The sequence below is a fragment of the Rattus norvegicus genome, chromosome 11, assembly GCF_021556685.1.
Source record: "Rattus norvegicus strain SHRSP/BbbUtx chromosome 11, alternate assembly SHRSP_T2T, whole genome shotgun sequence".
Taxonomy (NCBI): domain Eukaryota; kingdom Metazoa; phylum Chordata; class Mammalia; order Rodentia; family Muridae; genus Rattus; species Rattus norvegicus.
In genome coordinates, this window is record NC_141544.1 from 54,920,636 (window position 1) to 54,938,073 (window position 17,438).

A 17,438-nucleotide genomic window follows, 5' to 3' on the forward strand; every position below is an offset into this window, starting at 1 on the left:
TCCAGATCTTGAGGCATAGTTGCCATGAACATTTTTAAGTCTAGGCATGGTGGTACATACCTTTTATCCCAGGGGACAGAAACAAACTGATCTCTGAGTTCATGGCTAGCCTATGACAGTGCCAATTTCAAGCAGAAAAAAAATGCTTCAGTCCAGATGTGGTGGTAAATGTCTTTAATCCCAGAATCAGGAGAAATTGCCATGCAGTCTCTGAGTTCAAATTTAGTCTACAGAGAAGTTCCAGGACTCCCAAGCATAGGTAGTGAAGAAGTTTGGAAAGAAAAAGCTGATGATAATGTAATAGGGCAAAGGGGCCATGTTCCAAACCCAGGCAGCAGCAGAACTTGGCACCTAAAGTCAGGGAATCAAGAGGTTACTGGGACAGTTGATGCTAGTTAGCTAGAACTAAGAAATTTGTGGTGATTGGGAAAAAAGCATGACCAGTAAAATCTTCTAGGACATGTTTTCTGAGAGCACAAAGAAGCTGTGTTTCAGAAATAGCCAAGATTGTACTTAATGCTGCAATTGGATTTGATAATATGTAAGAATCACCCAGGTCGTACTGATTTTGTGGGCATAAAGGGATCATAGAGATCATCTGAAGCTTGGTACTCTGAGAGGCCAGGCAAGGCCATTGGTGAAGATACAGCTCTAGTTGTAGTGGATGACCCAGGACTGAGGGCTCATGCAAGAAAGTTGAGAAGGCTTGATATCATGAAGAGAGCTTACGAAAGACTACTGGTGAAGCCTAGTTACAGTAGAAGGTGCTACCATATTGGAGATGCCAATTCCATGGGATGACCACCAAGAACGCAGACCCACAGTAGCAGTGCAATGAAGTCAACCTGTGACTAGAGTGCCACAGAGGGCAAAGCAGGATATGATCCAATCCCTTTTGAGGACCCCAGAATATCTTGTGTGGATCTTAGACATTGGAACAAGAAGGTAAGTTTATGTTGCTTTAGAGACTCCAAGATTTTAGAGAAGCCAGAATGTCTCCCGGCCAAGAAAAACTGCTAATAGGGAATGGAAATGGCCTAGGAGGAAGAAGTTTGTTTCAGTCAACAAAGATGAAAGGAGTTGGAGATCTGAAGAGAGTGCTTTAACATCAGACATTGAAGATACAAAGTTTGGAGTTTGCCCATCTAGGTTTGGGTCTTTCTTTGGTCCAATATTGCCTCACTATGAAGTTTTGGGATTACCAATGTAATGTATGTCTTGTGATGTCGAAGGTTTGTTATCTGCTTTTGTTATTTTGATTTTATGGGGGATTACATTTAAGTGATTGGATGAATCTCAGAAGAGGCTTTGAACTTGGACTGCTTTCTTATTGGTTATTTTATTTATTTACATTATTTACATTATACTTCAGTGTCTCCCCGCAAACCTCCCATTTACTGACCCCTTTACCTATATGAAGGTTTTCTTCTACTTATCCACCCACTCCTGCCTCACTGCTCTAGCATCCCCCTACACCTTGGAATCAAGCCTCTGCAGGACCAAGGGCCTCTCCTCCCATTGATGCCTGATAAGGCAATCCTCTGCTACATATGTAGCTGGAGCTATGAATCCCTCCATGTATACTCTTTGGCTGTGGAGCTCTGGAAGGTCCAGGTTGTTGTTATTATTGCTCTTCCTTCTCCTAACTCTTCCATTGTGATCCCTTGCTCAGCCTGTTGGTTGGTTGTGAGTATGTGCATCTGTTTTTGCCAGGTGCTGGCATAGCCTCTCAGGGGGCAGCTACACCAGGCTCCTGTCAGCAAGTGCTTCTTGGAATCAGCAATAGTGTTGGGGTTTGGTGTCTGTAAATAGGATAGTTCCTTAGGTGGGGTGGTCTCTTGATGGCCTTTCATTCAGTCTCTGCTCCTTTTTTTTTTTTTTGTTCCTGTGTTTCCTTCAGACAAGAATAATTCTGGGTTAAAAAAATTGAGAAGGTGGGTGGCACCACCCCTCAACTGGGGACTGTGCCTATTTAATGGAGGTGATCTCCTTAGGTTCTCTCTCACCTCTTTTAGGTATTTTGGCTAAAGTCATCCCCTCTGGGCCCTCGCTTCCCTGGCATCTGAAACTTTCTAGTGGCTTCCCCTAGTTCCCCACCCCACACTGCTACATATCTCTATTCATCTTCCTGACCCTCTGTACTTCTCTTTTGTCTCTTCCCATACCTGATTCTACATCTCCCCCCGTTTCCCCTCCCCTTCCTCTCTCCCTTCCAGGTTTCTTGTTCCCTCTATCTACCATGATTATTTTACAGACCCATTCCCCAACTAGGACTGAAGCATCCACACTTTGGTATTCCGGTTTCTTAAGCTTAATGTAATCTTTGAGTTGTATAGTGGGTACTCTGAGCTTTTGGGCTAATATCCACTTATTAGTGAGTACATTTCATGTGTGTTCTTTTGCGTCTGGGTTACCTCACTCTGGATGGTATTTTCTAGTTTGCAGGCAAATGGATGAATTTGGACTTTTAACTTTGTTAGAATGTTATAGACTATGAGTCTTTTGAAGTTGGACTAAATATACTTTGCATTATGCTATGGCTAGGTTAGGCCCCCATAGTCTCATATATTTAAACAAACCCATGGCAGTCAGGACTGGAATGTGATGGTTTGAACATGCTTGGCTCATGGAATGTTCTACTATTAGGATGTGTGGCCTTGTTGGAGGAAGTAGGTCACTGTGGGAAGGGCTTTGAGGGCTCCTAGTACTTAAGCTCTGTCCAGTGAGGAAGAGTCAGTTTCCTGGCTGCCTTCAGATCAAGATGTAGACATCTCAGCTCCTTCTTTAACACCATCTCTGCCTACGTGCTGCCATGCCTCTTGCCATGATGATAATGGACTGAACCTTTGAAACTGTTACCTGACTCCAATTAAATGGTTGTCAGTATAAGAGATGCCTTTATCATAGTGTCTTCTCACAGTCCTAAAACCCTAACAAAGGAACATACAAAGACTTTCAATAAAATGTTCTAGTATAATAAAATAAATGTAGTAGAAATCAAATTAAAACAATTTAATAGGGGTTCATGTGTTACTCATTATGAGATTATACATATATTAGCTGTGGTAGTAGTATAATACCTGTGAAAAAGACATGAATATGATTTAATTGACACCATAGAGACACAGCATGTTTATACTTTAGGATAAGGAAGTGTGATGTTTCTGTAAACAAATACAAACTTAGAGCATATTGCTAGAAAATGGAAAAAGGCTTTGATTAAATTTTATTGAGAAATTATGATTTGCAATTCTTTTTTCATCTTTATTAACTTGAGTATTTCTTATTTACATTTTGACTGTTATTCCCCTTCCCCATTTCCAGGATAACATCCCCAATCCCCCTAATCCCTACCCCTCCACTTCTCTATGGGTGCTCCCCTCCCCATCCTCTCCACATTACCTCCCTCCCCCCAACAATCGCATTCACTGGGAGTTCAGTCTTGGCAGGAACAAGGGCTTCCCCTTCCATTGGTGCTCTTACTAGAATATTCATTGCTACCTATGCAGTTGGAGCCAAGGGTCAATCCATGTATAGTCTTTGGGTAGTGGCTTAGTACCTGGAAGCTCTGGTTGGTTGGCATTGTTGTTCATATGGGGTCTCAAGCCCCTTCAAGCTCTTCCAGTCCTTTCTAAGATTTTTTCAATGGCGGTGCCATTCTCAGTTCAGTGGTTTGCTGCTGGCATTCGCCTCTGTATTTGCTGTTTTCTGGCTGTCTCTCTCAGGAGAGATCTACATCCGGTTCCTGTCGGCCTGCACCTCTTTGCTTCATCCTTCTTATCTAGATTGGTGGCTGTATATGTATGGGCCACATGTGGGCCAGGCTCTGAATGGGTGTTCCTTCTGCCTCTGTTCTAAACTTTCCCCCCTATTCCCTCAAAAGGGTATTCTTGTTCCCCTTTTAAAGAAGGAGTGAAGCATTTGCACTTTGGTTATCCTTCTTGAGTTTCATGTATTCTGTGCATCTAGGGTAATTCAAGCATTTGAGCTAATAGCCACTTATCAATGAGTGCATACCATGTGTGTTTCTTACATGTGGGTTACCTCACTCAGGATGATATTTTCCAGTTCCAACCATTTGCCTACGAATTTCATAAAGTCATTGTTTTTGATAGCTGAGTAATATTCCATTGTATAGATGTACCATATTTTCTGTATCCATTCCTCTATTGAAGGGCATCTGAGTTCTTTCCAGCTTCTGGCTATTATAAATAAGGCTGCTATGAACATAGTGGAGCATGTGTCTTTGGTATATGTTGGAGCATCTTTTGGGTATATGCCCAAGAGTAGTATAGCTGGGTCTTCAGGTAGTTCAATGTCCAATTTTCTGAGGAACATCCAGACTGATTCCCAGAATGGTTGTACCAGTCTGCAATCCCACCAATAATGGAGGAGTGTTCTTCTTTCTTCACATCCTCGCCAGCATTTGCTGTCACCTGAGGTTTTGATCTTAGCCATTCTCACTGGTATGAGGTGAAACCTCAGGGTTGTTTTGATTTGCACTTCCCTTATGACTAATGATGTTGAACCTTTCTTTAGGTGTTTCTCAGCCATTCGGCATTCCTCAGCTGTGAATTCTTTGTTTAGCTCTGAACCCCATTTTTAATGGGGTTATTTGTCTCCCTGCAGTCTAACTTCTTGAGTTCTTTGTATATTTTGGATATAAGCCCTCTATCAGTTATAGGACTGGTAAAGATCTGTTCCCAATCTGTTGGTTGTCGTTTTGTCCTAACCACAGTGTCCTTTGCCTTACACAAGCTTTGCAGTTTTATGAGATCCCATTTGTCGATTCTTGATCTTAGAGCATAAGCCATTGGTGTTTTCTTCAGGAAATTTTCTCCAGTGCCCATGTGTTCAAGATGCTTCCCCACTTTGTCTTCTATTAGTTTGAGTGTATCTAGTTTGATGTGGAGGTCCTTGATCCACTTGGACTTAAGCTTTGTACAGGGTGATAAACATGGATCGACCTGCATTCTTCTACATGCTGACCTCCAGTTGAAACAGCACCATTTGCTTAAAATGCTATCCTTTTTCCATTGGATGGCTTTGTCTCCTTTGTCAAAAATCAAGTGACTATAGTTGTGTGGGTTCATTTCTGGGTCATCAATTCTATTCCACTGGTCTATCGGTCTGTCTCTGTACCAATACCATGCAGTTTTTATCACTATTGCTCTGTAATACTGCTTGAGTTCAGGTATAGTGATTCCCCCAGAAGTCCTTTTATTGTTGAGGATAGTTTTAGCTATCCTGGGTTTTTTGTTATTGCAGATGAATTTGCAAATTGTTCTGCCTAACTTTCTGAAGAATTGGATTTGTATTTTGATGGGGATTGCATTGAATCTTAGATCCCTTTTGGTAAAATGGCCATTTTTACTATAGTAATCCTGCTAATCCATTAACATGGAAGATCTTTCCATCTTCTGAGGCCTTCTTCAATTTCTTTCTTCAGGGTCTTGAACTTCTTATCATACATATCTTTCACTTGCTTGGTTAAAGTCACACCGAGGTATTTTATATTATTTGGAACTATTATGAAGGGTGTCGTTTCCCTAATTTCTTTCTTGGCTTGTTTCTCTTTTGTGTAAAGGAAGTCTACTGACTTATTTGAGTTAATTTTATACCCTGCCACTTTGCTGAAGGTGTTGGGATCACTTGAATGTACTATCATATCATCTGCAAATAGTGACATTTTGACTTCTTCTTTTCCAATCTGTATCCCTTTGATCTCCTTTTGTTGTCTGATTGCTCTGGCTAGAACTTCAAGAACTATATTTAATAAGTAGGGAGAGAGTGCGTAGCCTTCTCTAGTCCCTGACTTTAGTGGGATTGCTTCATATTTCTCTCCATTTAGTTTAATGTTAGCTTCTGGTTTGCTGTATATGGCTTTTACTACGTTTAGGTATGGGCCTTGAATTCCTACTCTTTCCAGGACTTTTATCATGAAGGGGTGTCGAATTTTGTCAAATGCTTTCTCAGCATCTAATGAAATGATCATGTGATTTTTATATTTTAGTTTGTTTATATAGTCGATTATGTTGATGGTTTTCCATATATTAAACCATCACTGCATGGCTGGGATGAAGTCTACTTGATCATGTTGGATGATTGTTTTGGTGTGCTCTTGGTTTCGGTTTGCCAGAATTTTATTGAGTATTTTTGTGTCGATATTCATGATGGAAATTGGTCTGAAGTTCTCTTCCTATGTTGGGTCTTTGTGTGGTTTAGTTATAAGAGTAATTGTGGCTTCATGGAAGGAATTCGGTAGTGCTCCATCTGTTTCATTTTGTGGAATAGTTTGGATAGTATTGGTATGAGGTCTTCTATGTAGGTCTGATAGAATTCTGCATTGAACCCATCTGGACCTGGGCTCTTTTTGTTGGGAGACCTTTAATGATTGCTTCTATTTCTTTAGGATTTAAGGGGTTGTTTAAATGGTTTATCTGTTCCCGATTTAACTTCAGTACCTGGTATCTGTCTAGGAAACTGTCCATTTCCTGCCAATTTTCAAGTTTTGTTGAACATAGGCTTTTGTAGTAGGATCTGATGATTTTTTAAATTTCCTCTGACTCTGTAGCTATGGCTCCCTTTTCATTTCTGATTTTGTTAATTTGGACACACTCTCTGTGTCCTCTCGTTAGTCTGGCTAAGGGTTTATCTATCTTGTTGATTTTCTCAAAGAACCAACTTTTGGTTGTGTTGATTCTTTGTATGGTCCTTCTTGTTTCTACTTGGTTGATTTCTGCTCTGAGTTTGATTATTTCCTGCCTTCTACTCCTCCTGGGTGTATTTACTTCTTTTTGTTCTAGAGCTTTTAGGTGTGCTGTCAAGCTGCTTATGTATACTGTCTCCTGTTTCTTTCTGCAGGCACTCAGAGCTAAGAGATTTCCTCTTAGCACTGCTTTCATTGTGTCCCATAAGTTTGGGTATGTTGTACCTTTATTTTCATTAATTTCTTTCTTTATTTCTTCCTTGACCAGGTTATCATTGAGTAGAGCATTGTTCAACTTCCATGTATATGGGTGTTCTTCCCTTATTTTTGTTCAAAACGAGCTTTAGCCCGTGGTGGTCTGATAGGACCCATGGGATTATTTCTATCTTTCTGTATCTATTGAGGCCTGTTTTATGATCAATAATATGGTCAATTTTGGATAAAGTACCATGATGTGGTGAGAAGAGGGCATATCCTTTTGTTTAAGGATAGAATGTTCTATAAATATCTGTTAAGTCCATGTGGTTCGACTTCTCTATGTCTGTCTATGTCTGTGTTTAATTTCTGTTTCCATGATCTGTCCATTGATGAGAGTGGGGTGTTGAAATCTCCTACTATTATTGTGTGAGGCGCAATGTGTGCTTTGCGCTTTAGTAAGGCTTCTTTTATGTATGTAGGTGCCCTTGTTATGGCGCATAGATATTTAGGATTGAGAGTTCATCTTGGGGGATTTTTCCTTTGATGAATATGAAGTGTCCTTCTTTATCTTTTTTGATGACTTTTCATTGAAAATTGATTTTATTTGATATTAGAATGGCTACTCCAGCTTGCTTCTTCTGACCATTTACTTGGAAAGTTGTTTTCCAGCCTTTCACTCTGAGGTAGTGTCTGTTTTTTTTTTTTTGAGGTGTGTTTCCTGTAGGCAGCAGACTGCAGGGTTCTCATTGCATATCCAGTTTGTTAATCTATGTCTTTTTATTGGGTAGTTGAGTTCGTTGATGTTGAGAGATATTAAGGAATAGTGATTGTTGCTTCCTATTAAATTTGTATTTGGATGTGAGATTATGATTTTGTGCTTTTCTTCTCTTTGTTTTTTTTTTTTGCCAAGACAATTAGTTTCTTGCTTTTTCTAGGGTGTAGCTTGCCTCCATATGTTGGGCTTTACCATTTATTATCCTTTGTAGGGCTGGATTTGGAGAAAGATATTGTGTAAATTTGGTTTTGTCATGAAATGTCTTAGTTTCTCCATCTATTTAAATTGAGTTTTGCTGGATACAGTAACCGGGGTTTGCATTTGTGTTCTCTTAGGGTCTGCATGACATCTGTCCAGGATCTTCTGGCTCTCATAGTCTCTGGTGAGAAGTCTGTTGTGATCCTGATAGCTCTGCCTTTATATGTTACTTGAACTTTTTCCCTTACTGCTTTTAATATTCTTTCTTCTGTTTTGTGCATTTGGTGTTTTGACTATTATGTGACTGGAGGAGTTTCTTTTCTGGTCCAATCTATTTGGAGTTCTGTAAGCTTCTTGTATATTTATGGGCATCTCTTTCTTTAGGTTAGGGAAGTTTTCTTCTATGATTTTGTTGAAGATATTTACTGGTCCTTTGATCTGGGAGTGTTCACTCTCTTCTATCCCTATTATCCTTAGGTTTGATCTTCTCATTGAGTCTTGGATTTCCTGTATGTTTTGGACCAGTAGCTTTTTCCTTTTTACATTATCTTTGACTGTTGTGTTGACAATTTCTTTGTAATCTTCTGCTCCTGAGATTCACTGTTTTGTCTCTTGTATTCTGTTGGTGATGCTTGTATCTATGGCTCCTTGTCTTTGCCTTTGGTTTTCTATATCCAGGGTTGTCTCCCTTTGTGCTTTCTTTATTGCTTCTATTTCCTTTTTTAATTACTTCATCTGTTTGATTTTGTTTCCTGGATTTCTTTCAGGGATTTTTGTGATTCCCCTCTATAGGCTTCTACTTGTTTATTTATGTTTTCCTCCTTTTCTGTAAGGGGGTTCTTTATGTCTTTCTTGAAGTCCTCCATCATCATGATCAAATGTGATTTTAAATCTAGATCTTGCTTTTCTGGTGTGTTTGGATATTCCATGTTTTCTTTGGTGGGATAATTGGGCTCCGATGATTCCATGAAATCTTGGTTTCTGTTGCTCGGGTTCCTGTGACTGTTTCTCGCCATCAGTTTGTTTCTGGTGTTACCTTGTTCTGCTATTTCTGACAGTGGCTAGACCTTCCTATAGGCTTGTGTGTCAGGAGTGCTCTAGACCTGTTTTCCTGTTTTGTTTCAGCCAGTTATGGTAACAGAGTGTTCTGCTTTCGGGTGTGTAGTCTTTCCTGTCTACTGGTCTTCAGCTGTTCCTGTAGACATGTGTCCTGAGTTCACCAGGCAGGTCACTTGGAGTAGAAAAGTTGGTCTTACCTGTGGTCCCCCAGCTGAAGTTGCTAGTAGGGGCTGATTTTGAGCTCTCCATGAGGGCGGCAACCAGGAGGGCCTGTGCTGCCTTTTCCCGGGCCCCTGTTCACTGGGGTCCCAGATGGTGTTAGGTATTTTCCTCTGGAGTCAGAAATGTGGGCAGAGTGTAGTCTCTTCTGGTTTCCCAGGTGTTTCTGCCCCTCTGATGGTTTAGCTCTCCTTCCCACAGGATTTGGGTGCAGGGAGCTTTTGATTGGGTCCCTTCACATCCAGGCAGTGTCTGGACTGCAGAGGACCTGCTGCTTGAGTTCTCCTATCTTCTGGTTCCCAGAGGCCCTATGCTATAGAGAATGCCTCCAATAGACAGACATGGCCCCAGTTGAGGGACAAAGCCATGAACCCATCTCAAAATTTTTAACCCAGAAGTGTCCCTGTACAAAAGAAAGACAGAGACAAAAATGGAACAGTGATTCAAGAAAAGTCCATTCAGAGACTGCTCCACCTAGAGATCCATCCCATTGGCAGACACCAAAACCTTGCAGAAAGAAGCATGGTATGGCTGTTCTTTGAGAGGTTATACCAACACCTGACCAATAGAGATTCAGATAGTCACAACCATTGGATTAAGTCTGGGGACTCCAACTGAAGATCTAGGAGAAAGACTGAAGGAGCTGAAGGAAATTGCAACCCTATAGGAAGAAGAATTTCAACTAACTGGACAACCCAGAGCTCCCAGGACCTAACCACCAAACAAAGAGTACACATGGAGGAATTCTTTGCTCCAGATATATATGTTGCAGAAAATGGCTTTATCTGATATCAATAGGAGGGGAGGCCCTTGATCCTGTGGAGGCTTGATGACCTAGCATAGGGTGATGCTAGAGTGGTGAGGCAGGAGTTGGGTAGTGGGTAGAAGAGCACCCTCATAAAGGCAAAGGGTAGGGGGGGGAGTGGGGATTAGATGGGGAAGATTTATGTAGAGGTCTATATTGTTTGAAGTGTAAATTAATAAAATGAATAATAATAAACAAAAATAAATAAATGATCTATAGAGATACAGGAGCTAAAGTGTATGGTCAAATGCTTCACTATCACTATCACTTCATACACTAGTTCAACACACAGAAAAAAGTTATATGAAAATATTTTTAAAATGGAGCAATGCAATTCATATATTCCTACATACAAATATAGAAAGAGTATAAAGTAATATTGTAAATTTCAACAAAATTTGGAATGTGACTATTGGCAAAAGATAGAAGAGGGTATACGACTGTGAGCCTTAAATATTTTACACTAACCTACTTACCTACTTACCTACTTACCTACTTACCTACTTACTTACTTACCTGTGCTTTGTGCATATGGGTACGTGTTCATGCCATAGTTGAGATCTGCTGTAGTCTGTTCTCTTCAGAAGGTACTATGTGTGTGCACCTTCTGAGTCACACTTACATCACTTGATTTTGAGACAGGTACCTTTACCAGATACACTACATCCATTCCCTGAATGTGAGTGTTTTTTATAAACAGCTTGTTTGTTTATTTGTTTTTAAATATGCACATAAAATGATGACTGGAAAATAAAAAAATGTCATTTGAATAAGCTCTTTTGGAAATGCCCAATTCTTGTTCTTGGGAAGGAAACAAATACCCTAGTACCAGATTCTCGTGACTGACAGCTGGAAGCATTTCAAAAACTACTGATATAGCAGATTGATTCAGTAACAACCTTGATGTTCTCCAATTGAGTTTATATTAGCTGAAGAATCATAATTAGCTACTACTTAAAGTAATAATACACGTTAAATTTCAGGAATTTACAGAGATCTTTTTCAAAAAAGGAATAATGTTCAAGTAATGTTCCAAAAATTAGAATAAACTTGATAGAGTCTGTGTTTCTAGGTGAGTTGTGTATGTTTTATACCTGCAAGCTCTTCCTCATGTAAGGTAAAGAAGGGAAGGGGGAGTAGAAGGAAGGCAAGCGAGGAAGAGAGGTGAGGAGGGAATGGAGAAGAGGGACAGAAGATTAGTAAACAGAGGCCAGATGAGGAAATGGAAAGGAGGAGAGGTGAAGGAGGGGAAGAAGATGAGGGGATGAAAAGAGGACGGAACCAAGGGAACCCTTCTGTGAAGACAATGGGAGACAATGGAGGCAAAGAAGGGAAAAGGTGGGAGATGGAAGGTAGAGAAAAAAACCAAAGAGTGCAGAAGGAGGAAGATGAATTTATCATAATCTAGAAAAAATGGGATAAAAAAATCACTCAGAAGGAGACATAAAATGGATATCAGAGGTGGATGGAGGGAGTAAACTCTGTAGGAGTGGGAGTGAGGAGGCAAAGCGGGATGGGGTTCAGGTGCGTTAAGGGGGTGGGAGATGGGGAGAGAGAATAGAAATTGAGGTAGGGTGCATTTCTGGAACTAGTCTGAGACCTGGGAAGGGGAAGGCTCCTGGCAGTCTATGGGGGTGACCTTAGATGAAACTCCCTGCAGTGGAGGATGTAGAGACTGAATTGGCCACTTCCTATAGCCAATCAGGACTTCCAGTGGAGGGAGGAGGGGACATTAACCTACCCACAAAACCTTCAACCCATAATTTGTACTGTCTTAAGGTTCAGAGAGATAAAGATGGAGCAGAGATTGTGGGAATGGCCAGCCAATGACTGGTCTAAATTGAGACCCATCTCAAGAGAGAGAGCCAATCCCTGAAACTATTAATGATTCTCTGCTATGCTTGCAGACAGGAGCCTAGCATAACTCTCTTCTGAGAAGCTTCATCCAGCAGCTGATGAAAAACCACAGACCAAACATCAGGCAGAGGTCAGGGAGTCATGTGGAGGAATGAGTGGTTAGATTGAGCCAGAGTGGTCAAGGACATCACAAGAAGACCTACAGAGCGAAATCTCCTGAGCCCACCAGGCTCACAGGCACGAACCACAAGCCAAAGAACATGCATGGACTGGACCTAGGCCTGTACACATTTCATTTTTTTTTACAGATGCACAACTTGGTCTTCACGTGGGTCCCCTAACAATTGGAGCAGGGGCTGTATCTGACTTTTCCTGCCATAAAATCGCTTTCTTCTAGCTTCTCTGCCTTGTAGGGCCTCAGAGGGAAAGGATGCATTTAGTCTTGTTATGACTTGATGTCCCAGATCGGGGTGATACCGTGGGGTGGGGGTGGGCTCCCTTCTGTGAGAAACAGGGGAGGGAATAATGAGGGAAGGGGCTTGTGAAGGTGGAGCTTGGAGTAGAGGAGGGAGGGGGACTGCAATTGGGATATAGAATGTGTAAGTAAATAATGAAAATATCAAAAAAAAATACTATCTGTGATTTCATAAGGCACAGCAGAGATGAAATTCCCCAATATCTTCATGGAGACAGTGAAATAAAAACCAGAATGGAAAGCAATTGCTAAAGGAAACATGGCTTGTGACTTTGCATGCTTGTCCTCTAGACAGAGGCCTACTACATATGTTTTGTCCCATGGCTCCCACACAGGATCCATTCCCACTGAGGCGTTCACTTCCTAAAAGACTAACTTGAACTTATATTTTATGTCTGTTGTTACATAAAGACCAAGTCTTTTTTAAAAATATTTTTGAGATTATATTATTACATTATTTCTATCATCTATCTTTATTCTTATTTATCAATCTGTCTATCATCTACTAATCTATCAGTCAATCTATCATCTATTTCTGCATATATATGTGTTGAAAATTATGACTATATATTCTCTCTGTATATACTTATATATATTCTATTCACTTAAATAGAATATACCTTCTATACATTCTATTTATGTAAATAGATTGTGTATACTCATAAATATATTATTTATTAAGTAGAATATATAAGAATATATATTCTTAACTATATAATATAACCTGCTTAGTCTATTTATTGTGTGCATATATATATTTATACATATATCTTCACAAAGACATATCTTCACAGAGACAGTAAATATCTTCATAAATATCTTCAAAGATAAAATTTTTGAGGTGACTATTTGCTGGATAACCAAGTTAAATCTTCTTCTGTGGGGAAGACAGTTCTCTTGTCCTTAGAATTCCTCAAAATTTTTTATAGTTATTTGTACAGGATTGAAGAATTTAAAAGATAGTTTGTCTTTCCCCAGCTTTCAATCATCTAGAGAAAAGGTATTATTAATTCAACCTCTTGTCAGAATCAGAGGAAAAGTGGAATACTATTGAGTTTTTCAGTGTATAAGACTTTTTATTTGAGGAAAACAAAAAAAAATTCCTAATTAGTCAATAAGAGATAAATACCAAAAACAGCACAGTAAATTGTAGTTTGCTGGGAAATTCTTTTTGTATTTTGATGAGTTTTATTTACACATTTTAAATATTTAGAGTTTTTACCAGTTTTTTTTAAACTCATCTGGCTTGCACTGTTTTTTAAATGATGAACATATCAATGATTTTTGTATGAATTGGTGAGGGTGTTATTCCTTATAGTCAACAAACAATGATAATATGACTGAGAAGAAACAAATGATTTAATGGGTACATTTGGCTGTTGCAGTACCATATATGATGGACAAATAATCAAATAAAGGAAAAAATTAAAAATATAGATATTATATTGTAATAGCATCATTTTAAATACAGATTGATAAACTTTGTACATGTACTATAGTTCAGAAAATGTAACAGTAAAAATGAATAATAATAAAAGTAAAAACATTCTTGTTAGAAAGTAAATACTTTGTATGAGTACATGTTAAAACATAATCTCTTGAAATCAGATGTCAAATTGAAATTCAAATTTAACCATAAAGTATAACTTCCTTTGATGGTAATACTTATAAGATTATAAATAAAAGCTTATAATTTGCTTAAAATTTTATTATTTGAAATTGATAAAGTTGCTAATGATATTAAATGAAAATTACCATTAGAAGTACTAACTTTATTCCCAAAATTAATTAGATGTTGTTAACTGACTCAATACATTCCAATACTTAACAGTTCTCTAATTTATTCCTGAGAATTGCAAACCTGTTTCTTCATTACAAACTAATTTTATTCACGTGTTCTTGTGCTTTATAAACTTAAGCAAAATTTTACTTTCATTTCACCACTTTCTCTTATTTGTGGGTTTAGAAAACGTTATTTTGAAAGTTGTCCAAATCAGGTAATCCTCGTTTTGTAATGTTGCAGAATCATCTCTTTCTCATAGTTCTTTTCATTGCATTTATCACTTCCTTATTTCTTAGACTATAAATGAAAGGGTTTAATAAAGGAATTACAAGGGTATAAAAAATAGCTACCGGCACGTCTTTATCCCCTTCATTGACTGAATGTGGTTGAGCATACATAAAAAGAAGAGAGCCATAGAATATTGACACAGACAGAAAGTGGGAAGCGCAAGTTGATAAAGCTTTGCCTCTACCCTCTTTAGATTTCATGCTAAATATAGTGAAAAGGATACAGGAGTAAGACACTAAAACTATGGTAATAGTAAAGACTTGAATTGACCCTGCCAAGACAAGTAATATCAGTTCGTTGATATGGGGATCAGTACAGGAGATTCCATATAATGGAAGGACATCACAGAAGAAGTGCTTGATTACATGAGACCTACAGAAAGTTAACCTCAACAAAAGCCCTACTTCAATCATAGGATGCAGGTTTCCAGCTATGTAGGCTCCTGTGGTCATCTGAACACAGAGTTTCTTGGACATCATGGTGTGGTACTGCAGTGGGTTGCATATGGCCACATAGCGGTCATAGGCCATGGCTGCCAGAAGAAAGCAGTCTGTAGTTTCAGCAAGACAGAGGAAATAGAACTGTGCCATGCATTCATAGAGAGAGATCCTTCTGTCCACAGAAAAGAAGTTCTCTAGCATTTTGGGAGTGATGGCACAGGAGCAGCAGGAGTCCATCAGGGCCAGGTTGCCAAGAAAGATGTACATGGGTGTGTGAAGACGAGGCTCCATGTAGATCAAGGCCACCAACCCCAGATTCCCCACCATGGTGACCAGATAGATCGCAGTGAACACCAGGAAGAGAAGTATTTTTAGGTCTGGGTGATCTGAGAATCCCACCAGGATGAACTCTGTTGTTAAGGAGTAGTTGTCCTCAGCCATCTCACTTGGTCTGTTGCCACTGGAATCACAAAGATATAAAAAACTGTGATGGTGAGAATATAATTTCCTACTTATTTTTTTGTTTTTTGGTATAAAAGGAAAATTTCTTAGTGCACCTGCTCTTGTCTCAGGAATGAAGCTAACTATGCTAGTTAAGAGTATTTATTTCCTAAAATTTTGGAATCTGTGCTCTTTAACTCAAAATTTATAGGAGTACTTTTATAGTTGTAAAAAGGAACTTCTTTTCATAGAAAAAGTTTTTATGCATTTATGTAACCATATCATAAAAAATTATTGCACACATATTTGACTTTTATTGTTGCAAAATAACTTTTCATGCCAGGTTACTTGAATATCATCAAAATAAATTTAGAATAACATTTTCTATAAATGTGTGTTTATTTCACAAACTTTTTAATGTATTCAGTGAGAAAGAGAAATATTTTCTTGAAAATACTTTGTCTATAGATTAAATTTATTTCTATGAATTGCACAAAGAATTCCTATGGACCAATGTATGCATACATATCTCTAAATAAAATTGAAGATATTTCATTGTCTAAATTTAGATATCTAAATTTCTATATAAAATAAGATTAAAGAATAATGATTTTAACTTCTTTCATCCCTTTTCATACACAGTTTTGTAAATACTGATTCTATTCTATTAAACATTAATTTTTTTAAAATATCTAAATCCTTCCTCTGCTTTGCAAGGTTAATTAATGTATGCTGTTAATTATGGTTGTGCCTGTCTTATCTATTACTGAGCAGATCTCCCTGTCCATTAAAAAAAACTTTTTGATTTTAAGACAATCTCAGTATTAACCACTCTTTCTTCAGGATTTTCTGAAGTTCAGATAAACTTTCAGTTTTTAATCCCCATGTTTTAGTCTTCTAAATAGCAAGGATTATACACCAGGACCAGTGATTACCTAAAAGTCACAATTTCTTGTGTACGATCTACATTACCTTATTTTTCTATATATATTTGAATACTTTTACTACATTGAATGCATTCTGGGTTTAGGTGTATTCTACTTCTGTGAAACATGTCATCAAGTGTTTTGAGGAGAGATAGGAATATACTCCTACCTTCATCTTGATGACCTGGGATGGGCAATTTTGCCTTCAGCATCTTTATGAACCCTTTATCAGTTCATTGTTTCTGCACAGTCTGTAATGTGAGGAAGTATCTACAAAGGAAATCTTAATATCACTACCTTATGAAGATTTCTCTAAAAAATTAACGACTTTTATGATTTTATTTCTTTAGAAAATTATGCTCTCTAAAGTGTGCATGGCACATTAGAGCCCCAGGAAGATAGGTTTGCTTCTTTACTTATGTTTTTAAACCTTAAAAAAAGTTTAAATTGTAGAGTTTTGAATTTAAGTTTCATTTTGTTTTAGAATGTTACTGTCAATACTTAGTGATTCTCTGGAACACATTGGCTGACAAACTGAGTGATATAAATTCTATGGCCAAAGTGGTTTTATTCTCTGGCGATCAAAACATTGAGACATGTTAATAGAAACTCACTTTTTAAAAGTATTTACCTGATGATATATATAAGACCTTATTAAAAACGTACTTTTAACACATGCCTTTAATTAATCCATTTGTGTTCTTACACACACACACACACACACACACACACACACACACATATATATATATATATACATATATATATATATTTGGGAATTCTACCTTACAATCATAAAGTGATCTTAACTACAGCATTAAGCTTCACTTTGTCCCACATATCTATGAATTTGAGATGGAATAGATTGTCAAGAGAGGAGAAAGATTTAGGAAAAAAGATCATTCATTTAAAAATCAGAAAAGTAAACATTTATCATCCTTATACTTAAGGTTAAAAAGTTAGTTTTCTTACCAGCATTTCACTGAGTTGTGCTTTTTGAAAGTTCATATTTGCTTTATAATGAAGGTCTCAGAATTTAAGAATAACTATGTCCCTTGATCTCAAGTGGAAGGAAGAAATGAAGATCACAGGCTATCACAGGTGATATTAGCTATGGCCTTTGCAGTACAATCTTAAAGACATTGGCCAAATCCTAAGAGGATTTCCCAACTCTGACATCAATATGGTTCTACAGAGATTTTAAGTCCTAACAAATATGAAATATTTGAAATTAATTAAAACTTCCCAATGAGAACATGTTCTTT

General features: G+C 38.1%; 1 protein-coding gene across 1 annotated transcript; it reads right to left on the reverse strand.

Annotated features, from left to right (window-relative positions):
- Window positions 1–14,320: 14,320 nt before the first annotated feature.
- On the reverse strand, window positions 14,321–15,247 carry Or5k3 (olfactory receptor family 5 subfamily K member 3). Its single transcript, NM_001000531.1, has one exon. It carries the CDS (start codon window positions 15,245–15,247, stop codon window positions 14,321–14,323), a length of 927 nt encoding a protein of 308 aa, NP_001000531.1.
- Between the last annotated feature and the right edge of the window lie 2,191 nt (window positions 15,248–17,438).